This window comes from Lissotriton vulgaris, chromosome 9, assembly GCF_964263255.1.
Source record: "Lissotriton vulgaris chromosome 9, aLisVul1.2, whole genome shotgun sequence".
Classification (NCBI taxonomy): domain Eukaryota; kingdom Metazoa; phylum Chordata; class Amphibia; order Caudata; family Salamandridae; genus Lissotriton; species Lissotriton vulgaris.
The window spans coordinates 991,890,642-991,916,536 of NC_141697.1; the positions used below are offsets into that span (position 1 = coordinate 991,890,642).

At 46.7% G+C, this 25,895-nt stretch overlaps 1 protein-coding gene across 1 annotated transcript; it reads left to right on the forward strand.

Moving 5' to 3' along the window:
• The first annotated feature begins 1,368 nt into the window (after positions 1 to 1,368).
• Positions 1,369 to 25,069, forward strand: LOC147692691 (suppressor of cytokine signaling 5-like). The gene is made up of 2 exons (XM_086938869.1): positions 1,369 to 1,504; positions 23,445 to 25,069. Exon 2 carries the CDS (start codon positions 23,549 to 23,551, stop codon positions 24,917 to 24,919), a length of 1,371 nt encoding a protein of 456 aa, XP_086794995.1. The 5' UTR covers positions 1,369 to 1,504; positions 23,445 to 23,548; the 3' UTR covers positions 24,920 to 25,069.
• The last annotated feature ends 826 nt before the right edge of the window (positions 25,070 to 25,895 follow it).

Genomic DNA, 25,895 nt, shown 5'->3' on the forward strand with positions numbered 1-25,895 from the left:
TTGCATCATCTCATACCTCTTTTACTATACCGATCCCCCAAAACAAGCCTATCTAAACCCTTCCCTCCGACTCTTCCCCTCCACATCCCTAGCCTCCTACTACGACATCCAAAACAATCAAACAAATAAGTCTCAATCCTTCCCTCTTCTATTTCTCCACTATCATTTTCAATCGAAATAACAGACTAACATGTCCACTCATTTTTCACTATACTACCCTTTGGAGGTTCCAGTGTAGCGTGCAACTCGCCAAAAAGGCGCTTCAACATCTCATCAGTGGTAGCAAGCGCTATATAAGTGCAAACCTTTTCCCTCTTCTATCCTTCTCAATCCAAATATCTGACTAACATATCCACCACTCAAATTACTTTCATATCTCACTATACTAAATCGCCACTAATGCTTTAGGAGTTCCAGAGTAGCTTGCTACTTGCCCAAAAAAATGCTTCAAAACCCCATCAGAGGTACCAAGCACTATATAAATGCAAACCCTTTTTCCCTCTTCTGTCCATCCAAATAACTAATATTCACCACTCAAAGTACTTTCATATTTCACTATACTAATTCAACACTGATCCTTTATGGGTTCCGGAGTAGCATCCTGCTCCCCAAAAAAGCGCTTCAACACCCCATCAGGGGTAACAAGCACTATATAAATGCAAACATGAAACCCTCTTCTATCCCTCCCCTATCATTCAGAATCCAAATAACCAACATATCCACCACTCAAATTACTTTCCTATTTCACTATACTAATTCAACACTAATCCTTCATGGGTTCAGGAGTAGCGTGCTACTTGCCGAAAAAGTGCTTTGACGCCCAACCAGGAGTAGTAAGTGCTATATAATGCAATACAATATAAAATTGTAAATTAAAAAAAAATCAACAAAAAGGTGGAAGACTCCCGATTTATTGAAGATTTAGGGACTCTGTAGAGCCTAACAGGAGCTGTTTCGATTACCAACAGATCTGAAACACGAAGAACTCGTCCTACTTAAAGCTAAACTCACTGGCATCACCGGAGACTACTCCGCACTGCCCTTCCTCCAACCTCCAATAAAGAACGGCTGGTGGTGTTAGAACCAGACTAGCATAACGAAGTCTGCCCGGTTCGAAACATACTGTCAACACCCAACGCTCAGTCCGAGCCTATAAACCCACCGCTTGGAAACAACGACTAAATCCGCCTTACGCCAAGCCGGGCGGTTCCCGCCGACTTTAAGAGTAACGATCGGCCAAAGGCTCATGAGATTGCACAGCCAATCAGCACTTCGGTAGTCTGTATGACGCACTGGGATTGGCTAACGGTGTCCTCAATGCTCCAATTCTAGGTCACCTGACACATTTGCAGAACCTTCCACTCCCTGAATGACCCTCAGAATATGTTCAACAGAGGGATTGGTTGTTATGCGATCCGGAAGAGCTACCATTACGAACAAATTACATCCGTTGGAAGAGCAGCAAAGGAGTACGGACATGAGTCTGAATTCGGGGACGGTCTGTGTAAGTACGGGCAGATGGTCACCGTTCTTGCTTAAGTGACCGTTTATAGTAATAGTGATCGGTAAGCAGCGACCACGATCAGCCTCTGACACCCTGAGCACCTCGCAGATGTCATGACTAGTGGGAACACATTTTAGACATATATTGTTTACTGTTGGGTGATAACGGACAGTTCATGTTTTGAGCGCTGGGCACTCTGTTATTTGTGATTTTGTGTCATTACCTTAGGAAAAATGCACAAAAGGGTTGGATCTAAGCACGGCGACCACGAACAGTAAAGTGCCTCAGATTTTCAGTCTCCTTCTGTCCTATACTTCACAAATGTGCGAGCATATTTGTTTCCTAAAATAATAGGACTGAAACATTCGTCGTATCCTTGAAAACTTGGTTTTAAGTTCAAGCCAGGACTCGCATAACCCCGAAGTAAGCTACTCATCTGCCAGGTGTTGACGACTCTCAGCATTACATCCTTTATATTTTTAGGGGAGGACTTAGGACAGAATTATGGAATACTGGAGTTGCCTTGATGATAAATGTGTTTGATTCTGAGATCCAGTCCCCTTACTTCAACGAACAGTTGAAAGTACGAGGTAGGGTAATCATGAGAACCAGAATGATCCACGCCAAAAGAGTTTCAGATCATGGGATACATAGCCACGGTGGACGACTGTTTTACAGCTAGGTCCAGGGGATTTTATATTGGCTTTAAGTCCTGAGCATGAATATCTCAATGGGAGGAAGAGGACTAAACGGTGTAGCTCAACTATCTAGAAGATGCAGAAAAGTCAGACTATTTGGACATCTCTATTCTAAACTTAGAGCCACTGCTTGTAACAAATTGAACAAAACAACACTGTACAAACATCCAGAATGTAGATGCCCTTTCTTCATCCGAGGATGAATTGGCAATAAAAGTAGACCTGCATATTTTATGTTATGCAGATTTGTAGAGCACACTGTCACCCGGGAAGGTATCCTGGCTCAGAGCTGGTGTGAATCTAGGCACATCTAGGGCCTGGTAGCACTACTCGAAAAGCCAGGTCTTCAGCTTCTTGCAGAATTGAAGGAGTGCGGAGGAGGATCTTATGTGTAGTGGCAAGTCTTCCCATGCTTTAGAAGAAATGTAGAAAAAGTCTGGACTGCCTGATCTGCTTTTTCATATGCATGGGATTTGTGTAAGTAGGAGTCTGGACATGGGATGTGTCCGGAATGTTTGTGAAAGCTGATGCGATTGTTGAGGTAGGCTGGACCAGTGTTATGTAGTGCCTCGAAAGTGTGGCTGAGGAGTCTGAATTATGCTGATTTGTGAATGGGAAGCCAGTGGAGCTTCTACAGGTGTGGTGTGAGTGTGGCATGGGTGTTTGAGAGTGAATCCAGCTGGCGAGTTCTGAATGGTCTAAAGCATTCTGGTGAGTTTTTTTCTTGATCCAGGCATAGAGGGTGTTCCCATACTCCAGCTTTCTTGTGAAAGGGGTTTGCGTGATGGTGTTCCGGGTACTTGATCGGAGCCATTTGAAAATCTTCCTCAGCATCTTCAGAGTACGGAAACATGAGGCGGTGACAGCATTGACTTGGGCAGTCATGTCTAGTTTACTGTCCATGATTCAGATTTTCTTGGCATGGGTGGTGGGGGTCCACCAGGTTGAGTCCCACTGTGATTTGCTCTTCCCGATGATCATGATTTCAGTCTTGTCGGTGTTTAGCTTTACCAGTTGGTCTTCTTCCAGTGAGTAATTTCAGTCGTGCAGGCATTGAACTTGATCTGGGTGTCTTCTCCGTGAGGGAGAGAATGAGTTGTGGATCGTTGGCATCGGAGAGGACGTTGATATTGTGATAGCGGTTGTTGCTGGCTTAAGGAATCATGTATACTTTGAAGAGTATTTGGCTCTGGGAGGATCAGTGTGTAATGCATCATTTTGTAGTTCCAATCTATCCAATGAGTCTATAATCCTGGGTTAGTGCAATATGTTTCTTTATTTTTCAGATCTTTAGGGTTCCAAAGTCGGAACCAAAGTGCATATAGGATACAGCAACACATGTTTCGCCCCCTCTTGGCACGCAGGCCTGGTACTTTCTCAAGGCGTGGGGAGTAATAGTTGGGCTAGGCTCCCATGGAATGGCTTGTGTGTAATGCCTGTAATGGTAGAGATCCGTCTTGGCAAAGAGCCGTGGTGTCAGCAAAATTCTAGTAATCTTGTAGCTGGTTTGATGAAGTCAAAGCGCAGTATGCAGCAGAACGAAGAAATCGGCGGTCTGGTGATAATCAATGCTGACTGACTAGGTCCATACCCCCAGGAAGGAGCAGATTCGTTGGAGTGCGTGTCCTTAGATTTCGATGTTGTGTAGGTGTTGGATGAGGTTAGGGTCGAAGGCTGTGTCAAATGCTGCAGAGAGTTTCAGGAGGAGAGAGTCCTCAGTCCAGAGTCATACGTGTGCCATCATGGTAGTGACAAAGCAGTTTCCATGCTGTGGTTGGGTCTGAAACAATACTGAGTGGTGTCAAGTAGTTGGTGGTCATTGAGATTTTAGATGAGGTGTCTGTTGATGATTTTCTCTAAGACCTTGGCCAGGAATGGTAGGTAGCAGGGATAACAGTCTGTAGTTGTGAGCATTGATAGTTGGCGAGCATTGAAGAGTCTGCAGAGGGTTTCTTCAGCATTGGGAGGACAGTTGCATGTTTCCAAACATCTGGGAAAGTCGCTCAAGAGGTGGAAGCATTTTAGAATGGGTGTGAGCATGGTGCCGATAGGTTGATGTTCTCTGGAGTAGGCGTGGTAGGGGCATGGGTTCGATGGGGGTCCCTGAGTGGCTGGACTTCATGGTGGCTGTAGTTTCTTCTGGGGTGATGATGGGCCAATGCGCTTAGCATTGATTCTTTGTAAAAGATCATGAGGCGCTTGAAGAGGTCTGTTGGGTTTGGTTTTGTCAAGCATGATTGAGAAAGGGTGATTTGGGCCTACTTCGCATCTACATAATCTTAAACATCACAATCATTGAGTCCTTCATGAGTTCCTTTGTATACCAGCACACACTAGAGGAATTGTGAGATCATCTGTCCATCAGCTAAAGTGGATTTTGCAGCACAATAATCACCAGGGCCACTGTAATTATGAGATTGAGAGGACACCGCAATTTCGCATAATTATAGTTTTGCCACATAATCCATCAGCTGCCACATGATCTGCAGATTTTAATAAAAAATGTTTTCTTTCTAGCTCAAACTGTTCAAAATTTACTAAATATACAGCGGCACGTGTTGTTGCACAATTGAATACCATTTGCAAACCTTGACTGCTCAACTTTGTGTTGCTTATTGCAATATTTTGATATTAAACTGGTACCAATGAGGTTCATCCAATGCCCAGACAGTGTTACGAAGTTTAAAGATGACAAAATAATGAAGTAATACTATTGCAAAATGTGCTGCATTATGCCGCATAATGTGGCTTTCCTTGCTGAATAATTTGGCCCTCTCCTGACGCATAGTTCCATTGGCCCTTATAATGACCCAAAACATACATTATTCATGATTGAATGGCTGAAAAAGCTAATTATAATTTTGGAATTGCCACGTTAAAGTCTAGCTTTCTAACCCACAGCGATAATTTTGGGAGATCCAAAGAGAGCTGTGCATCATCTGTTATCCTTAAGCATTTTAGAGGTTCGACACTTTAAGTGTGCCAGAATTCTCCCAGTTTATCTGAGAGACTGATAAATTCTAGAAGATAGGAAATGTTTATTTGAAGTTATTGCTGCTAAATGGACTCGCAGAGTTCTCTTTTTTTTTCAGACAAGGGTGCTGAATGCAGGCACATTTGTTTATTAAGTAATGAAAAAGTAACATTTGTGTCACATGAAATTAGATGTATCTACTGTTGATTTGGTGAGGATTAAATAAAGTTCAGGTACATCTTAATATGGCAAACCAAAGCTTCTTACGTGGTTCAACTTTTCTTTTTCACATCACTATATCTTCAAATGATAGAGCCTGAAGTTATTTGATTTAATGGATTTTTGTAATTAGGCCTGGGCTTCGCATACCGGAATAGAATATTAGCCAGTCAAGTTTTCAGGATATTTACAATACTAGTACTTATATGGACTTTCATTGGATATTGATCATTTGGAACATGTTTACTGTCACTTGCTTGAGTGACCTAAGTTCCTGGTACAATGGCTACACAGAAGGTTTGTTTTCATATCACTAATTTGAAGTTAATGGTGGCCATAGGCACATACGGCTTACGGATCAGAATTGTCAATCCAGGATTCCAATTTTATACTTCATGAGATGAACATATGTTGAAAAACGTAAGCATTTTTCAAGTGTCCCTGAACTCTCTTGTTTTTTAATAAAGTTTTACTGGATTGTAATAGTAAATATATTTATATAGTACTTCCAAACCCTGCGATGCATTTAAGCATTTTTTTGGGCGATTGGTACACTACTGCAAAACCCACTTTTAGTAGTTAGGATTTTTTGTTTTCTTCTGCATTAGTTGGGTTAAGTTTGGGCTCTTGATGCATGTCTAGTAGAGTTTGGAGTAAGGATAGAATGCTAGGAATGGATAAAAAAGGGTGAGTAGTTGGAATAGGGATAGAATGATAGTAATGGAATTGAAATGGGGAAGTTGTACGTTTTTTTTTTTTTTTTTGTAAGTAGTGGTCATGTGTGCTTCTCCTCAAAGCAGAAGGCATAGTTCAAAGTGCAATGATGTGTCCTTGTTTAATGACAACTCTAAACCATACTGTGAAAAGTGGTTTGTCATGTCTGAGTATACTGTTGTGTATTCTAGAGTTGTAAATATAGTCGTCATGTGGGAAAGAGCCAGCTCTTGACTATTCTTCTGTAGTTGAGATGGATGTCTGTGGATCTTATGTTTGAGGATAGAGAATTCCTAGTTTGGTTGCTTGAACAGAGAAAGATGTTATTCCCATTTTTTTTTTTCTTGTATGTAGGAATTATGAGGGAGGAGCCATTCTTGAGCGTAGGTTCCTTTTGTTTTGTGTATTTGTCAGTTTTGATCCCGATGAAGAGTGGTCCTTTGCCATTTATTGCCTAGTGTGTGATACAAAGCAGATTAAAAGAGGATCTTCTTGCAATGGGTAACCACTGTAGCACACTCAAAATCACGAGAGATGTGTACTTGTAACTTTACATGTAGTAGGAGCCTGGGGGCAGCTTTCTGAGTTCTTAGTATTCTCATCGTTGACAAAGTTTAGCCATGAAAAATACCATTAGCGTAGTCCCGGACAAGAGAGATGGTAGCTTTAGATTTAACCATGTGTGGGAATCCTAGGTGTGTTGCATTGATTTTCACCATTAGAGAAAGATGTTATTCCCGTGTTTATTTCTCGTATGTAGGAATTATGAGGAGAGGAGCCATTCTTGAGCGTAGGTTCCTTTTGTTTTATGTATTTGTCAGTTTTCTTCCTGATGAGGAGTGGTCCTTTTCCATTTATTGCTTAGTGTGTGATAAGAAGCAGATTACAAGAGGATCTTCTTGCAATGGGTAACCATTGTAGCACCCTCAAAATCATGAGAGATGTGTACTTGTGACTTTACATGTAGGAGGAGCCTGGGGGCAGCTTTCTGAATTCTTAGTATTCTCATAGTTGACAACGTTTAGTCATGAAAAACATAATTAGCGTAGTCCAGGACAAGATAGATGGTAGCTTTAACTATGTGTGGGAACTCTAGGTGTGTTGCATTGCTTTTCATTAAAAGTCTCGCAAAGTTATGTACTCATGGCAAAAGTCCTCCAGCCTAATTTGTGTTCAAGTTAATATATTCTTACTCTAAATCTCTTTAACCATGGTCACAATGTCATATACTCATGGTATTCTAAATTTGGCCTGAATGCCATGGTCCTTTAATCTTGGTTTCCTGGTCTTCCGACTGCCCGTTCTAATCAGGCCTGACTGTATTCTCTCATTGTATTCTGAATTTAGGGCTACTTCCTTTCCATTGTGGCCTTAATCACTTCTAATCCATGGCTCTAATGCCTCATCGTTTGGATCTCAAAAGCAGTTTATTTTCCCTAAGGAGTAGGCGAATGCTCCAAAAGGTGGATGTTCTAGAATTTTCTGACACTGCCCACATCCTGTTCAATCCTGTGCTTCCTTCATCACCAATTTTATTATTTCCATAGATGAATAAGGGGAGCTTGAGGCAAACATTTAATGTTGGGGGTAACATTTGCCAAATATTTACTACACATGGCAAACATTTCTAACCCCTGGGGACTGAACTGTACTCTCATAGTACCATCCTGTTGCATTGGCACCAAAGTAGGTCCATATAAACCATCATGTTGCTTGGTCTAGGGTGGGCAGTCTCTTTGTCTCAGAATAATTGGATGCATTTGGATTTGTTCCTGGGAAACACATCTTAGTACATGACTAGCACTACCCCGCAGGTTTCTGCACCACCACATCATGGCTGTAGGATCCGCCTCCGCGCAAAATATTGTTTCTTTGAGGACTTGCCCCAACTTATTTATGAAGATGTCAATAACACCGATCGTTGATAATAAAAAATTATATATATACACTATATAGATTCTCCATGAAGAAACACATTCACAAATAGGTCAGATTCTCTAAGAATGGGTAATGTGTGCAACTGTATTTTTTAGGGTATATACGTTGTGGGGTGTGGGATTCGGCGGGCCGGAATAACAGGCGGGGAGGCCAGATATAGTGCGCTATGTTGAGCGAGTTTTATTGTAGATACAGGTAGGGATGGCATATAAGTCTGAACAAAAGGTAATCGATGGAGTTCTCCTGGGGTAATCAGAGGTAGAGAAGTCTTCCGGTCGGTGGGGAAAAGGAAGGGCTCCGGCTGCTCGTCTGATGTCCTCCGGGTAGGGTAAAGCTTCCCTCTTCGTAATGTCATGGGTCTTTGACTTCTGCAGGTGAGCCTCGGAGGTTTGGGGCGAGAGAAAAGATAATAGAGGACCGTTAGTCTTTCACTCCTCTCGGTCTGTACAACTATCACCGACACCAGGAGGTGGAGACACAGAAAGTGGAAAGTGAGGGACGGGTATGACGGGGAGGTGAAAGAGGCCGAAGAATAGAAGGGAAGACCAAGGGTTGACAGGGTGCTCGAAGTGTAGGAAGGTGGGGGCCTATCTATAACTATATATACAGTGCTCTCGTGTTCTAGTAGGTGCAGCGCTATATTATTTACACTTAATTACAACTATCTACAAACGGCACACGGAGATGGATGACGGTTACTCACGTGGCCCGCCGCAACTCCCTGGTGAGTTGCGGCCGCTCTCCAGCAACCTCCTGAGGACTCCACCAGTCCTCAGACCACACGTCGCCGTCGCCGTCCTCCTCCACGTCTTCCGGTTGGAGCTCCGGCTCCTCGTCTCTCTCTCTCAGCTCCGGTTCCTTCCTTGCTGCCTCCTGCCACAAGTCCGCGGGTTGGAACGCCCTTCGTTGAGGTTCGTTGGTTTTTATACCTTCCGGGATGTAGTCGGGGGCGGGACTTCCGGGTTCAGGTTGAACTGCATCCGGGTGTCGGTCTTCCGGTTTCGGGTTTCGGCAACCCTGCAGTGGGAGAGATAGAGAAGAAGTCCTATGGAGAGGGAACAAGGCATCATCGATGTTAGACGGACCCCTCCCCGCGCGAGGATGCCGCTTAGCTACGGGAGGTACGGTGTCCTTTCCACATCCCCTTTCCCTAGCTGTCTTTCTTGTAGGGGTGGAAGAACAGGGAAAGCGAGAGAGGTAATCCGCATTCCCCTGTTCCGCCCCTTTCCTATGTTCGGTTGTGAACCTATAGGGCTGAAGGGAAAGGAACCACCTAAGGACCCTGTCGTTGTGGCCTCGGTTGCGGGCCATCCACGCCAGAGGGGCATGGTCCGTGTAGAGCACGAATTCCCTCCCCTCTAGATAATAACGGAGACTGTCCACTGCCCACTTTATAGCTAGTGCCTCCTTCTCTACACAGGCATAGTTCATTTCTCTGGGGTAGAGCTTCCTGCTTATATACAGAATGGGCCTTTCATTCCCACTGGGATCTCTCTGGGACAGGACGGCCCCCAACCCCTGATCGGAGGCGTCTGTTTGGAGGATGAATGGTTGGCTATAGTCAGGGCTTACAAGGACTGGTCTGGATACTAAGGCCTGTTTTAATGCTTCGAAGGCCTGCAGCAAGGGTACTGAGGGATGTCTTAAGGCCTCATCCGTCTTGGTACTTTTCTTCAGCAGATCTGTCAGGGGGACAGCTGTTTGAGAAAAGTTCGGTATGAACCGTCTGTAATACCCCAGAAGCCCCAGAAAGGCCCTGAGTTCTGTTTTGGTCTGAGGGAAGGGTATGGAACGGATGGCCTCTATCTTGTTGTCTTGGGGTCGGATGAGACCTTCCCCTAAAAGATAGCCCAGGTATTTGACACTTTGGGCGGCCAAGGTGGTTTTGGCCGGGTTTATAGTAAACCCACTGTTGCCAAGAGCGGCCACCACCGCTCGGAGGTGCCCCAAATGTTGGTCCCAGGTATTGCTGTGGATCACTATATCATCCAAATAAGCCCCAGCATAGAGGGAGTGAGGCTGTAGGACCATGTTCATGGCCCTCTGAAAAGTGGCGGGGGCTCCGTGTAGGCCGAAAGGCATCACTCTGAACTGGAACAAGCCCTCAGGGGTAGAGAAGGCAGTCTTTCTTTTGTCATCCTCCTTCAGGGGTATCTGCCAGTATCCCTTGCATAAGTCGAGCGTGCTGATGTATTTTGCGGCTCCTATTCTTTCCACCATCTCATCAACCCGTGGAAGGGGGTAGGAATCAAATCGCGAGACTTTGTTTACTGCTCGAAAGTCTATACAGAACCGTACCGAGCCGTCGGGTTTGGGGACCAGTACTATTGGTGAGTTCCAGCTGCTAACCGACGGCTCGATAATGCCCATCTGCAACATCTGTTCTGTTTCCTTCTTTATGACGTTTCTGCGTGCTTCCGGGACCCGATAGGGCCGTTGTCTTACAGTTACCCCTGGATCGGTTTGGATGGCGTGTTCCACTAGGGTTGTACGTCCTGGCAGGGAGGAGAAGACATTCTGTACCGGGGACAACATGGTCTTTAGTTCTTCTGTCAATGACGGGGGTAGATCCGGGTCTATGCAACCCTCAAAGGACAAGGGGTTACGCACCGGTTCACTAGATAAGGCAGGTCGGGGCCCCTCCCACTTCTTTAAGAGATTGATGTGGTAGATCTGCCTAACTCCTCTGGTGGGCTCGGTCTCTACTTCGTAGGTGACGGGGGTCACCTGACGAAGGACGGTGAATGGACCCTGCCATTGCCCTAGGAGCTTGTGGTCAGAGGAGGGCAGTAGCAACAACACCAGATCGCCAACAGCCAAGACCCTCTTCTTGGCTCCCTTATCGTACTGTTGTTTTTGGGACGTTTGGGCCTTTTCCATGTGTTGCTTTTCCACGTACTCGGGAAGGGGCCGGGTACGATCCGGTTCTGCCTCCCACGCCTCGCGGGCCATATCCAGGAGGGTTCTGGGAGGTCTTCCATACAATAGTTCATATGGGGAATATCCGGTGCTACTTTGGGTTTTGCACCGGATAGCGAACAGTGCCAGGGGCAACATCTCTTCCCACCGCTTGCTTTCCAATTCCAACAGCTTTTTCAGAGTAGCTTTCAGGGTGGCGTTGTAGCGTTCCACTAACCCATCCGTCTGTGGGTGGTACGCTGAGGTTCTCAGCTGCTTGATACCTAGCTGGGAGCATACCTGACGCATCAAGGCGGACACGAACGGGGTTCCTTGGTCCGTTAAAATTTCTCGGGGAAATCCTACCCGAGAAAAGATAGATACCAGGGCTTTCGCTATGTTCTGGGTGGTGGGATGTTTCAGAGGGACAGCTTCCGGGAAGCGGGTGGCATAGTCCACCACCACCAAAGCATATCTACAGCCGCTCCTGGAGGGCAACATGGGCCCGATAAGGTCCATTCCTACCCTGCAAAAGGGTATGTCGATGAGAGGGAGGGGCCGGAGGGGTGCTCTTGGGGGTCTGTAGCGGCTATTCCTTTGACAGATGGCACACTCCTTGCAATATTGTTTGATTTGGCTATATACTCCCGGCCAGTAGAATTTTTCGAGTATTGCCTGTCCTGTCTTCTCTTCCCCGAAGTGGCCACCCAGGAGATGGCTATGCGCAAGGAACAATACCTTATCCCGGAATGGAACCGGAATAACCAACTGTGAAGGTTTCTGGGGGTCTGTTTTTCGATACAATAGGCCCCTAGAACGGAAGAAGTAGGGACCTACATGTAGCGGATCCTCGTTGTCAAGCGCCTGCCCCCAGGCGTGTTGCAGGATGGGATCTTCTTGCTGTGCAGCTCTAAATTCACGGTCCGTTTCCCAGGGATGCAGTGCCTCTTGGACTGGATAGGCTTCTGTGTACCTCCTTCTTTCCTTTTTCTTTTGGTTTTTGGTTTTGGTCTGCTTCTCGGGGGAGGGACTTAAGGGGTGGTTTTGGGAAAAAGGGGCTTCCTTCCACCATTTTTCCAAGGAGTCGGTAGTGTCTTTTAGGAGAAGGGGGAGACCACTATAATCACTACCCAGAGTGGCTTGTTCTGGCAAGTTAGGGATCAGTCCTACATTCAGGGTTCTTCCGTGGTCAGTACTGGTTTGTACCGTGACTCGGGCTGTGGGATAGCTTTTGGTATCTCCATGTACGCACTTGATGGCTACTGATCCTGTGAAAGGGCCGATGGGTTTCGGCATGTCTTGAGGTCGTACTACGCTGTGTCTACATCCGGTGTCGGCCAACGCCATAAGGGGTTGGTTGTTGATTTTCACAGGACACCTAAACGGTGGAGGAGAGGTTCCCGCGGTGAGACACACATAATTCCGAGTCACCCCGATTTCCATAGGCTCCTCCTTCTGGGGGCAGTGACGGGCAATGTGTCCAAAACCACCGCAGTGGTAACATTGGGGTCCAGGTGGGTTTGGTCGAGGCATCATCGGATAGGGAACGAAAGGAGCAGGTTCTGCTTTTCGGGGAGCGGGTGGTCGAGGGGGTCGGATGTGGCTTCCATGCGAGCTCCGAGGGAGGTGTTCTTCTTTGGTCTTCTGAACTTCTTGGGCTTTGCTGTAGGCACTGGCTATCTCGACTGCTCGTTCGAGCGTCAGGTGAGCATGCTGCCGCACCCATTTTTGGGTGCTCGGATGAAGGGAGGCGAGGAATTGTTCTAGGTTTATTTTAGAGACTATCTCCTCCTTAGTTGACGTAGTAGTTTTCAGCCACCGGGATGTCAGGTCCTGAATGCGATATGAGAGTGCCCGAGGAGTTTCTTGGGGCCCCTCTCGTACTTGCCGCAGATTGTAACTCCCCGGTCAGCAACGGACCCAAGTAATGACCCCAGCGATCTTCAGGCCAGTTGGCGGCTTGAGCCAGTCTTTCGAAATTTGTGAAAAAAAAGTCGGGGTCCTCCCCCGCGACATATTTCTGGAGAACGACCGATGGTAATGGGGCCAGAGGCCTCTGCTGTCCCATCGCCTCCGTGAGCTTCCCTAGAGCCTGGTCCTGTGCAGTCCCTTGCCCTTTCAGGACGTCGTGTAGTTGGCCCCGGTCGTCCTCAGCGGTCTTCAGGAAGCGTTCCATCATTTGTCCGAGCTGCTCCTGGCTTTCGGCCAGCTTCTTGACTGCGGCCTCCATGCCTCCGGGAAACCCCACTTCTGACACCACTTGTGGGGTGTGGGATTCGGCGGGCCGGAATAACAGGCGGGGAGGCCAGATATAGTGCGCTATGTTGAGCGAGTTTTATTGTAGATACAGGTAGGGATGGCATATAAGTCTCTGAACAAAAGGTAATCGATGGAGTTCTCCTGGGGTAATCAGAGGTAGAGAAGTCTTCCGGTCGGTGGGGAAAAGGAAGGGCTCCGGCTGCTCGTCTGATGTCCTCCGGGTAGGGTAAAGCTTCCCTCTTCGTAATGTCGTGGGTCTTTGACTTCTGCAGGTGAGCCTCGGAGGTTTGGGGCGAGAGAAAAGATAATAGAGGACCGTTAGTCTTTCACTCCTCTCGGTCTGTACAACTATCACCGACACCAGGAGGTGGAGACACAGAAAGTGGAAAGTGAGGGACGGGTATGACGGGGAGGTGAAAGAGGCCGAAGAATAGAAGGGAAGACCAAGGGTTGACAGGGTGCTCGAAGTGTAGGAAGGTGGGGGCCTATCTATAACTATATATACAGTGCTCTCGTGTTCTAGTAGGTGCAGCGCTATATTATTTACACTTAATTACAACTATCTACAAACGGCACACGGAGATGGATGACGGTTACTCACGTGGCCCGCCGCAACTCCCTGGTGAGTTGCGGCCGCTCTCCAGCAACCTCCTGAGGACTCCACCAGTCCTCAGACCACACGTCGCCGTCGGCGTCCTCCTCCCGTCTTCCGGTTGGAGCTCCGGCTCCTCGTCTCTCTCTCTCAGCTCCGGTTCCTTCCTTGCTGCCTCCTGCCACAAGTCCGCGGGTTGGAACGCCCTTCGTTGAGGTTCGTTGGTTTTTATACCTTCCGGGATGTAGTCGGGGGCGGGACTTCCGGGTTCAGGTTGAACTGCATCCGGGTGTCGGTCTTCCGGTTTCGGGTTTCGGCAACCCTGCAGTGGGAGAGATAGAGAAGAAGTCCTATGGAGAGGGAACAAGGCATCATCGATGTTAGACGGACCCCTCCCCGCGCGAGGATGCCGCTTAGCTACGGGAGGTACGGTGTCCTTTCCACATACGTACTTGGAGCTTTTCCAGAACCTAAAAGAACTACAAACCCGATTCCCGCAATGATAAATAATGAAACCGTGCAGGGCTTCAACCATGTTTGAGGCTTTTTGCCTGCTTTATTGATGTACAAGGATGACTGTGGAGTCATGCATTCTGACCAACTACTCGGGGTCAGAAATGTGATTCCTGTTTACAAGGGTAAAAATCTGGGAGTGCAGATTAGCTCAGGACTGACTAAGAGGGAGCAACTAAAAGCAGTGACAAAGACCTGTTTCCTTCAACTTCAGCTTTTGCAAAGGATCTTGTATCTTCCTAACATTTGGCAACGGACACATAATGAAAATGGTCATATCACCCAGACCAAATTACTGTAACTCAGTTTAGCTGGGTTTACCAGGTAAAGTGGTAATCAAATTAACAATTGGTAAAGAATGTGAGCGCTAGATTATACTGAACATGAGAAAGTTTGAGTCTCCCCTTATGCCAAAGAAACGTGATTCTTTTTGGATATATTTGCCTCGACCCAGTGTAACTAATCAGTATTTTTTTTAAAATTCTAGACCATTATCTAATAAAACTCACCACAGAAATCTATTGTATAGTTTTTAATGCAGACTTTTTAGGTAAAACGAACCGACAGCCAGATCATTCATATATTCTGGTAATGTTTTTGCCTGTCGAGCATGAAGCCTGACACAGTACTTATTTCACACAATCTATAACACACAGTATTATCGCACGAATAGAAACGCCCTTCTATACTCTTCAGATCAGAATAAGTAAATTCTGTATTTCACAATGCCATTTTTACAGAGTTTAGCACACCAGGGCACATGCACAACACATAACAGTAGCTAGCAGCAATACTGTACTAGACACGTTATCCAAGCACGACAGTTATGCAGTGTGTCTTTACATTCGGGTTGTTACAACACAGTTGTTACAACGACCGCGTTGTTACCATGCAAGTCATTACATCGACGTGCAGTAGATGGCACGCTAACATAAGGAATAGTATAGTTTACTATTCCAACACCCTCCCTGCTGTTGCGTAGGCTGGAGTTGGAACAGTAAATTATACATTCCTAATGTTAGCGCGCCACCTACTGCAAGTCGATGTAATGACTTGCGTAGTAATGGCATTGCGTGGTAACACCCCGTTGTGAAGGCACGCGATGTAATGACTCGCATTGCGTGGTAACACCCCGTTGTGAAGGCACGCGATGTAATGACTCGCATAGTAATGAGTCATATGCATTTTCGGAAAATGCCTCTGAAATAAAGCACTGCACTAAGAAATGCAGCATATGTCCATATTTTAAGATTGAATATTAGAGCTTAATGTTGAATACCCTATTTACTTTTTGACTGTCTACTCTATATTTTTCAAAAAGAAGTCTGTCTCTAATAGACTAGCTAAACTCCATTGGCTTCCGGATTACATTTAAGTCAGTATGTCTCATAGATAAAGCACTGTATGAAAGTAAGTGTAACACAATAAATAAATGTTTTTTGCTGTATGGCCCAAGATGAAGTTACGCGCACATAGAAAATGAAATTGATGCTTCTGCCCAGTTTTCCAGAAGTACTCTGGGCGGTACATCAATTTTCTTTTCGGTGGCTGCAGCAAGGTGATAGAATAGCCTACCAATAGACCTTTGATTGGAAAAATCTTTGAATGTTAGGAAGCTGCTAAATGCATGGCTCTTTCCCAAGTGCTAATCCTGAAATGGTGCCTCAGCGGTTGAAAGAAACATCTTCTCTGAGCTCCAAGGTACCCACGGGTGACTGTTAGCGCTTTAGACCTTAAGCAGCATCTGCCTCACTATTAAATCGGGATCCCCTAGAGACCCTGCCCCACCTAAGATCATGGGAGAGAGCCTGGAGATTCTGGAGCCGTATATCGGGCACCTTTTGGATACTTCCTTTGAATCACAGACGCTACCGGCAAGCTGGAAGAGAGCAGTGGTCCTGCCCATTAGAAAAAAACCTACCATTAGTCATGATGTTTTAGAGAACTTAAGACCCATCTCACTTCTGCCATACATGGCTAAGGTAGCGGAGAAAGTGGTCAACAAGCAGCTAATGGCATTTCTGAACGAGGCCAGCCTCCTACACCCCTCTCAATCTGGTTTTCGGGCGGGATATTCTACAGAAACCGCCCTATTAAGGGCCATGGAGACCATTAGACAGGGGGTGGACTCGGGACACACCATGGCGCTGATTATGTTAAACCTCAGCGCAACGTTCAACCCTGTAGCACATTACACCTTGCTACAGTGTCTGAGCAGGGGTGGTGTCTCGGGTTCTGCTCTTGGCTGGCTGAAATCCTTCTTGACGGGGCGCAGTTTCCAGTTTCGAAGAGGAACATTTCAGTCCAGGGACTTCGCACTGGAACAGGGGGTGCCTCAGGGCTCTGCCCTGAGCCCCACCTTGTTCAACTTGTATATGGCTCCATTGGCTGAGGTGGTACAGGCGTTTGGCGTGGAGCTAGTCTCCTACGCAGACGATATCCAGATGCTGATCTCCCTATCCCAGGCATCCTCGGTCGAGGCATCCAACTTTAAGACATGCATGCAGCAATTGGCCTGCTGGATGAACAAGAACTACCTAAAGTTGAATGGTGGCAAGACCGAGGTGCTGGTGGTAGGTGGAGACAGATCTAGCTGGACCTCAGACTGGTGGCCAAAGTGTTTAGGCCGCACCCCGACGCCTTGAACGGAAGCTAAGAATCTAGTGGTATGGGTGGACCCCGCCCTCTTTTATGATGGCCAGATCCGCCGTGCTGTGGGTAAATGTTTTGGCGTATTAAAAACCTTGCGCAAGACCTTAGACCTGCTCCCGCTGGAACCTAGCCAGACGCTGACACATGCCCTTATTACATTGCGTATTGATTACGCAAACGTACTGTATCTGGGTGTGTCTGTAAAGAATTTAGGACGCTTGCAGGTTCCTACAGAACGCCGCAGCATGGCTAATCTTGAGGCTGCCACGAAGGGCGGCGTTTAAACCGGCCCTTGACCCTCTTCATTGGCTACCAGTAAAAAAAAGAGTTTTGTTCAAAGCCCTACTTATCTGCCATCGTATTCTCTGGGATAAGGCGCCTGCATATCTGAGGAATCTGGTTACCAGATATCAACCAGGAAGGGCCCTGAGATCCGGGGGAACTGGGCAGCTGTCAGTACCTAAGATTAGGAAAGCTAGAATGGGCAGTCGTTCATTCCGCTTCTTAGTCGCTCAAAACTGGAATAAACTTCCGGTCGGCCTCAGGCTGGAGAGGTCGGAACCCAAGTTCAGACGACTGCTTAAAACTCATCTATTTAACAACTAGTTTTGATGGCGGCCTCTGGCGGTGGCTCATATCTGACAGTCCTTTCTCCACAGCGCGGGGACACGCTGGGAAGGCGTAACCATGCGCTCTACAAATGTCATTATTATTATTATTATTATTATTATTATTATTATTATGTGTTGGATAGGTTAGTCAGTCATTTGGATTTGGAATGATAGCAGAAGGAGAGAGGAGGAAAAAGGTTTGTATTTATAGAACGCTTGTTGACCCACGCTATTCAGCAAGCCCATAAAGGATAAGTGGTAAATTAATATGGTGAAATATGAAGTAACTTCAGTGGTGGATATTTAGTCAGATTATTTAGAGTGAGAAGGATAGCGGAGTGATAAAAGGGGAAGAAAGGTTTGCATTCATATAGCACTTTGTTACCACTGATGTTATGTTATGTTAAAAATATTTATACCGCGCACGATCACCAGACGGTTTCATGGCGCTCACAGACAATTGCAGGGAAACAGAACAGCAGGGTTATTCATAAGCTAATTGAAAGAGATGGGTTTCAAGTAGTTTGCGGAAGCAAGTATAACTGGGGCAGAGTCTGAGTGAAATCGGGAGGGAATTCCACAGTGTGGGGGCCAGAAAAGAGAAACATAAGCCTCCATGCTTTTTGCGTTTGTACCTTGGGACAGTTAGCAAGTTGTGAAAGGTGGACCGGAGATCTCTTGAGGGAATGTGACGCTTGAGGCTAGAAGTGATGAAAGCAGGGGCAAGATCGATGAGAGCCTTAAAAACAGTGCAGCCCAGTTTAAACATGCAACGAGATGCCACTGGGAGCCAGTGCAATCTCCTCAACAGGGGCGAGACGCGTTGGTGTTTGGGCTGATGGAAGACCAGTCTGGCCGCCTGATTTTGTACCAGCTGCAGCCGGTGGAGATGGTAAGCAGGTATCCCAACATAGAGGGAGTTAGCGTAGTCAATACGGGAGGTGACAAGAGCCATGATGACAAGAATGAGAGCTTCAGTAGTAAGGAACCTACGAATTTTGCAGATCCTGCGTAGATTAAAAAAGCAGGAAGATGTAACAGCATTAATTTGAGGCCTCATAGACAGATCGCTGCATATAATTACGCCTAGGCTCTTCACCGAATTGACAGGGCAAGGTGGGGTCCGAGGGAGGGGGGCCAGAAGCTGGAGTTCCAGGGGTTGGCTAACCCTCCTATCAACACTAACTCCGTCTTGTTGGGATTAAGCTTCAGCTGACTAAAATGCATCCACTCAGAGATGGCAAGCATTGTGGATTGGAAATTGGCACAGGAGGAGGGAGAGGGATCAACAGGGAAAATCAACTGTAAATCGTCCGCATAATTAAAGATAGTAACCGCGGTGTGACAGAGGGAAGCTATAAGAGGTTGCATGTAAAGATTAAATAAAAGAGGCGAAAGAGCAGAGCCCTGAGGGACTCCACAAGAAAGAGAGGAATAAGGGGCAGAGAAAGTGGACAGATGAACTGACTGGGAGCGCTGGTGCAAAAAAGATCTGATCCAAGTTAGAGCCATGCCCTGAATACCCGCATTATTGACACGGTCGATCAAAATAGCATGATCGACCGTGTCAAAGGCGGCTGACAAATCTAGTAGAACAAGTGCCTGGGCAATGTTCTTATCGGTGCCTTGCCTTAGCACATCCATCACGGCCACGATGACTGCTTCGGTAGAATGAGCTGGTCTGAAGCCCGCTTGCTGGTTATCCAAAAAGGAAGAACCCTCAATGAATGCGCTGAGGCAGCGAGTGACATAGGTCTCCAAAATTTTCCCCAGATAGGGGAGGAGGGAGATCGGCCGATAATTACTCAGGACAGAAGGATCCGCACCAGGCTTTTTTAGTATAGGAACTACAACCGCCTGTTTAAAAGAATCAGGGACTGTGCCTGTGGCGAGCGAGTTGTTAAGAAGTGCCAGCGGGGGGGTCAGGACAGGCCAGGAAGACTGCTTTAAGGTTTTGAGGGGGAAAGCAGTCATTAGGGGAACCAGAGCTCACCGTGTGTAGCAAGGAGATAAACTCCATCGAGGAAATGGGAGGTAGGACATCAAAACGACAGGGGTTCATAGGGGGTAAGAAAGGAGGAGTGGGAGAAGAAGGAAGAGGGATGTTGTTTTTAATGGTGATAATTTTGTCGATGAAAAATGAGTTGAGGGAATCACAGAGGGCTTGGGTGGGTTGGGGTTGGACAGTAACGCGGTCTAGCAAGGTAAGTTCCTCAACAATTGAAAAAATGTCCTTAGTCTTAGAGGCAGAATCCAGAATTTTCTGAGAAAAGTAAGAGGTTTTGGCCAGTAAGATAGATTTTTTTTATACTGTTTTAATAGGTCAACATATGCAATTTTTGATGCAGGGTCGTAGTTACGCCTCCAACGGCGCTCAGCTTGGCGGAGGGCAAGTTTGTCCAATTTCAGTTCTTAAGTGAACCACCGCTGAGCGTCATGAGGGCGTTTGGTTTTAATGGTTCTTAACGGAGCCACTATATTGCTAGCATGTACCAGCCACTGCTCAAGGGCATCAGCCTGGGCAGACGCCGAGGTCAGGTCCCTGGGGGCTGTCATGGCTAGGATGGAATGGAATTCTGCGAGGTCAGCTCGTTTCCAGTTACTCGCGATAAAATTGGTAGTAAGAGTAGGGTGAATGGGCGGAGTGAAATTGAGGGAAAAGAAATAAAAAAATGGTCAGACCAAGAGCAGGGATACACTGAAGGAAGGGAAATGTCAAGATTGGCAGTCCAAACTTGATCAAGGGTATGGCCTTTGCTATGAGTGGCCATTGTAATATACTGATTGCAATTCAGACAGAGTAAGAGATCAGTGAATTCTTCAGAGAGACTGCTTTCACGAGGATCTGACGGCCAATAATTAAAATCGCCAATGATGAGAATTTTGCCGGAATTAATAGTTAGCCGAGAGACAAAGTCGCCAAACTGCTGGGAGAAAAGGGGCATATAGTCAGGAGGTCTATAGACAAGGACACAAATAAAAGAAGACCGAGAAGAGGTAAATTTCAAAGTGAGAATGTCAGTTTTAGGGAGAGTAAAAGTTTCAAGGGTAGTAAACTTATGCTGAGAGCGAATAATAGCTGCAAACCCCCTCCTGCTCTCCTGAGTGCCCTATTAGATTGTAGGATATAGTAGCCTGTGGGAATAGCAGCGAGGATGTCCGGGGTAGAGTCATCAGTTAACCAAGTCTCCGAAAGGAGAAGGATATCTACTTTATTATCGTCCAACAGCTGAAATATCTCAATCCGATGCTTCACCAGCGAGCGAGTATTGAGGTAGACTATTGCCAGAGAGTGTGGTTCAGGGGGCCTAACGACTGGTGAAGTAGTAGAAAGATCACTGCAATTCGTGGAAGTACAAAGCAAGTGTACCTAAAGAGGGGCCCTGAGAGGTCAAAATACCACATTTCCGGGCGGCACCAGTAGCACGGGAATGGAGGGGCCCAGAGTGTTGAAGGGCATGGAGATCCGCGGAGGAATACATGATCCGATGGGCATAATGGGTGGCCGCTGGTCGCGGACGGGCGCAGATGGCTTAACTTTGGCGCAACTTCGGCGCGCCCACTGCGCTCGTCCGCTGCGCTTCCGCCAAGTCTCCATCTTAAATACCCCAAAGAGAGGGAACAACTAGCACGCTAACCTGCGTGGAGAGCGTGGCAGGCAGGAAGTGGTGTGGGGCGTGTTGCTCGTGAAGAGACCTTCCGCTCGATCGGCACACAGCTGCGGCGGAACGGCGTCAGGAGCAAGAAGAGTAGCAAGTAAGTAGCGTTTAAACAAGTTAAAATTAGCATCAAGTGTCTTAAAATCACACCAAAGCAATAAACAAAGTAAACATGAACCCGGAGGAGGCTAGTGCTATGTGAGCTTCAAGCAGCCTGACTCGCCGCTATTGTCACAGGGAGCACAGTGCCCACCTCTAGATGGGTGTTGAAGCGCTTTTCTGGCGAGTAGCACACCACTTTGGAACCCATGAAGGATTAGTGTTGAAAATTAGTATAGTAAAATATGAAGTAATTTGAGGAGTGGGTATGTTATTCAGTTATTTGGGTAGAGAAGGGGGTGGCAGGATAGAAGAGGGAAAGAGGTTTTTATTTATATAGCGCTTGCTAACCCTGATGGGGTTTTGAAGCGCAAGTAGCACACTACTCTGGAACCCATCCGGATTAGTGTTGAATTAGTACGAAGAAACATGAGAGTAATTTTAGTGGTGGATATGTTCGTCAGTTATTTGGATTGAGAAGGGTTGGGGAGGGGTAGAAAAGGAAAAAGGTTTGCATTTATATAGCACTTGTAACCCTGATGGGGTGTTGAGACTCTTTATTAGCGAGTAGCACTCTACTCTGGAACCCTATAAAGGATTCGTGGGGAATTAGTATAGTTGAATATGGAATTTGAGAAGGGAACATGTTAGTCTGTTAATCTTGATTAAAAAGGATAGTGGAGGGATAAAAGAGTGTAGGATTTTTTGGGGGGAGAGAGTCTAAAAAAAGAGTTATTTTGGCGATCACAGTAGTGGTATGGGGTTTGGGATAAATGAGAGTGGATGTAGAGGATATATTGATAGATGTATAGGATGAGAGCTAGGGTAATGCATTGGAAATAGTAGTTAAAAGAAGTTTGAGATGAGTCAGAAGCTTGGGCTAGAAGATATAATGAACGAAGTATAGGATGAGAAATTGGGTAATGCATTGGAAATGCTAAATTAGAAGAAAGTGATAAATATATAGATTCATAAGTACATTGAAAGTATATAGATGCATAAAGGAGGTAACTATATGTAGATTAAAGATATTGAGAGGAGCCACAGGATGAGAAATAGGGTAGTGCATTGGAGAGGCTTTTTCAGGAGAAAAGTAACAGACACACAGATCCAGAACATGGAAGGCACATAGATGCACAATGGAAGTAGGTACATGTAGACCAAAGATGATATTTATTTATTATTGTTATTTTTCTCTCAACAACATAATTATTTTACATGTTTATACAAAGTAGTACACAAAGATACGTACATATCTATAGTGAAAACAAATGCTTATGTACAGAGCGATATGCTGTAGATTTCTGTTTGCGTATGGTGCTTAGGTGGTTCGGGCTCGCTCGCCGCACTGCCTTACTTTCTCCCAAAACTATTATATCCAAAAAGTGTGTCACCAACATGAAAAGTTTGGATAGCTGTGCCCTAGAGGGTGCCTTAAGTGGATCCGGGGATGGGGGGGGGGGGGGGCACGAGACGCTGGCCAAAAACAGCATTATGCTGACAACAGTGCTTTGTTTTCAGTGGGGAAAAATGAGCGGCAGTAAGCCGCTCTGTAATAGGACATCACTAACATCTTTTGCCATTTATATCCTGGCTGGAAGAAGGTGTCAAAAGGGAAGGGACTCCAAATAATCTGCAAACTGTCCACCCCTATTTCTGATAATCACACTGGGAATACTTTTACATGTTAGTAAGGCCTGCCTGATCAGAAAAATATGTTTGCCACTCATGTATTTTATTGCATTTTAAAAACGGTACAAAACTTAACTGCAATGTTTAAATAAGTCTAGACATATTTAAACATTACCACTGTAATAGAGTAATTCTAAAAAATGTTGAGGGGGCCCCAATGATTTTTTCACCCGGGGTGAGTGGGTGTTGGAGGAGGGGGGTGGCATTAAAAAGTATGATGACCACTGCCGTAGAGCAATAGCAAAAATGTAACAATGGCTAAAATGTAGGGAATGAAGTGGATCTACTACAAGCTTCGGCTTATATATTTAACTTCATCTTCAACTGAACTGTCTTCACGTTATTAGTTGTGGGAGGGAGCCGGGTAGTTCTTTAGAGACATGCCATGTTTTCAAACAGTGTTGATATTTGTTTGTTTCTAGGGACTGCTGGCATGGAGAGCTCCTGCAGACGGTAGATGATGCCAAAACGAAGCCGCTCCTGAGGGCTCTAGAGGATGCCAGCTGTTCAGGGATGGCGCTGACTAATGTTCCAAACTGCTTCTGACATTCTGCTCCCCGCCCTGCCTGCATCACCAGGTGACGCTGCCTTCCCTAGACTTTATTACCAGGCTGGCTGCCAAGAGATGTCCCAACCGAGCGGGGCTGGCGATCAAGACAAAGACAACAGAGGGGCGAGACCTAAAATCAGGCAGAGCCGGTCTGAAGAGAGGAAGGAGGAGGGCAGCAGGCATAGCAAGAAGAACAAGACTCCAAGAAAGGGTGCTGAGAAGGGCAGGGATCTCTCAGCGAGGGACCGACAGCCTTTTAGAGAAGAAAGCAGAGGTTCACTGCAGGAGCTTGACTCTGAGCTTCCCAGCAGGTCACTGAGGCAGAAGATACAGGATGCAGTGGGTCAGTGCTTTCCCATCAAGAGCAGCAGCAATGGCCCCTCTCCTGATCTATCGTCCTCTCACCGCAAGATCCACCTGAGTGAGCTGATGCTGGATAAATGTCCCTTTGCTGCTGGCTCAGACTTAGCACAGAAGTGGCACCTAATAAAGCAGCACACCGTGCCAGTATCGCAAGCAGGAGCTGTGACGGAGAGCCCCACTCTGGTGGAAGATGAAGAGGACAGGCTGAGGGAGAGGAGGAGGATTAGCATTGAGCAGGGTGTGGACCCACCACCCGATGCACAGATCCACACTTTTGAGGTGACTGCTCAGATCAATCCTCTCTACAAACTGGGCCCTAAATTGGCGCACGGCATGAATGAACTGGCAGGAGACAATCGAGCCACTCTTCAGGCTGGCCAAGAGGAGTCTGCACCAGAGTCTAGCCCCCAGAGGCAGAGCTCCATGGAAAGGCAGGAGCCAAAGGATGGGCTGCGGGCGCACACCCAGGTTGACTACATCCACTGCTTGGTTCCTGACCTGCTGCAAATCACCAACCTGCCCTGCTACTGGGGGGTGATGGACCGCTACGAAGCTGAAGCCCTATTGGAAGGCAAGCCAGAGGGTACCTTCTTGCTGCGGGACTCAGCCCAGGAGGACTACCTCTTCTCAGTCAGCTTCCGCCGCTATGGCCGCTCTCTTCATGCCCGCATTGAGCAGTGGAACCACAACTTTAGCTTTGATGTCCATGACCCCAGCGTCTTCCACGCCCCTACTGTGACAGGCCTACTGGAGCACTACAAAGACCCAAATGCCTGCATGTTCTTCGAGCCGCTGCTGTCCAGCCCCAATGGCCGGACCTTTCCATTCAGCCTACAGCACCTCTGCCGAGCTGTAGTAGCAAGCCGCACCACTTACGATGGCATGGAGCGCCTGCCCATCCCTAGTGCTCTAAAGGCCTATCTGAAGGAATACCATTACAAGCAGAAGGTGCGAGTGAGGAGGCTTGATGCCCAATGGGACTAGTGGTGGGGTGAGAACGACCCTGCCAGTCAGGGATGTCATTGGCAGGTTCCTTCCCACAAATCTTGCTGCAGGTGAACATTGTCCGCTTGGCCATTCAGAGCACCAGGCAGATTTCTACTGGAAACATTTTGCGCGTCCTATTCCGAACACTACTCCTTTTCAGTTTTGCACATGAGGAACGCAACGTGACAAGCCGGATGAGGTGTTCGTGTTTTTGTTTTGTCTGTACACTTGTGGGCGAGGAACAGCTTATGTAATAACAGGGAAGCACCCTAACGTCACTCCACGCCTGGGCTCTGCGCAGCTGAAGCGCACGTGTCATGGGTGAGTGTGTGTGTGGGCCGCACATCAATGACTCGCTGCACTGGAACTCCAGGTCTAACCGGATCCTGTGGATTTTTTTTTCATTTGCCACATGGCCTTGCTGTTCATCCAAGTGACTTTTCATTAATTATCTGTAGAAATGCACAAGAGTTTAGATGCTCTCCGCTAGCAGGTGGGAGTGGACTTCTGGAGGAACAAGGTAATCTATGCGTTATTCCAAGCCCTGAGCCCCATAACCCGGAGCTGGTGCCAATGGGTGGACTAAGTGTGCCTGGGAGAAGTGGTTCTAATCTTCATTTCTCTCCTGGGGCCAGCAGGGCACACCTTCCTTGGTTTCCCCTCACTGTTAACTACAAGTCAGTGTTTGCACAACTACATTTTCAAAAATCGCCTGACTGTTTCAAGCTGTAGCCACAGGAAGCAGCCAGTATGGCTACCTCATTCCTGGGGGGTGGGTGGGTGGGTGGAATACATGGGATGGAGGGGAGGGTAGATATTGCTGAAAAACCAGAGTGAATAAACCAAAACACGTTGTATTTATGTTCTAATAAAGTAGTCCTTCACTGAGAGCAGTTACTGACTGCAAGCACAATTGTGCATTGTTCTAGTTATTTCATTGTTTTGATGTGGTTTGATGGCTAAAGTGATCTGC

Excerpts from the sequence above, each read along its gene's own strand:
- LOC147692691 (XM_086938869.1), top strand. The coding sequence starts at position 23,549 with ATGTTCCAAACTGCTTCTGACATTCTGCTCCCCGCCCTGCCTGCATCA.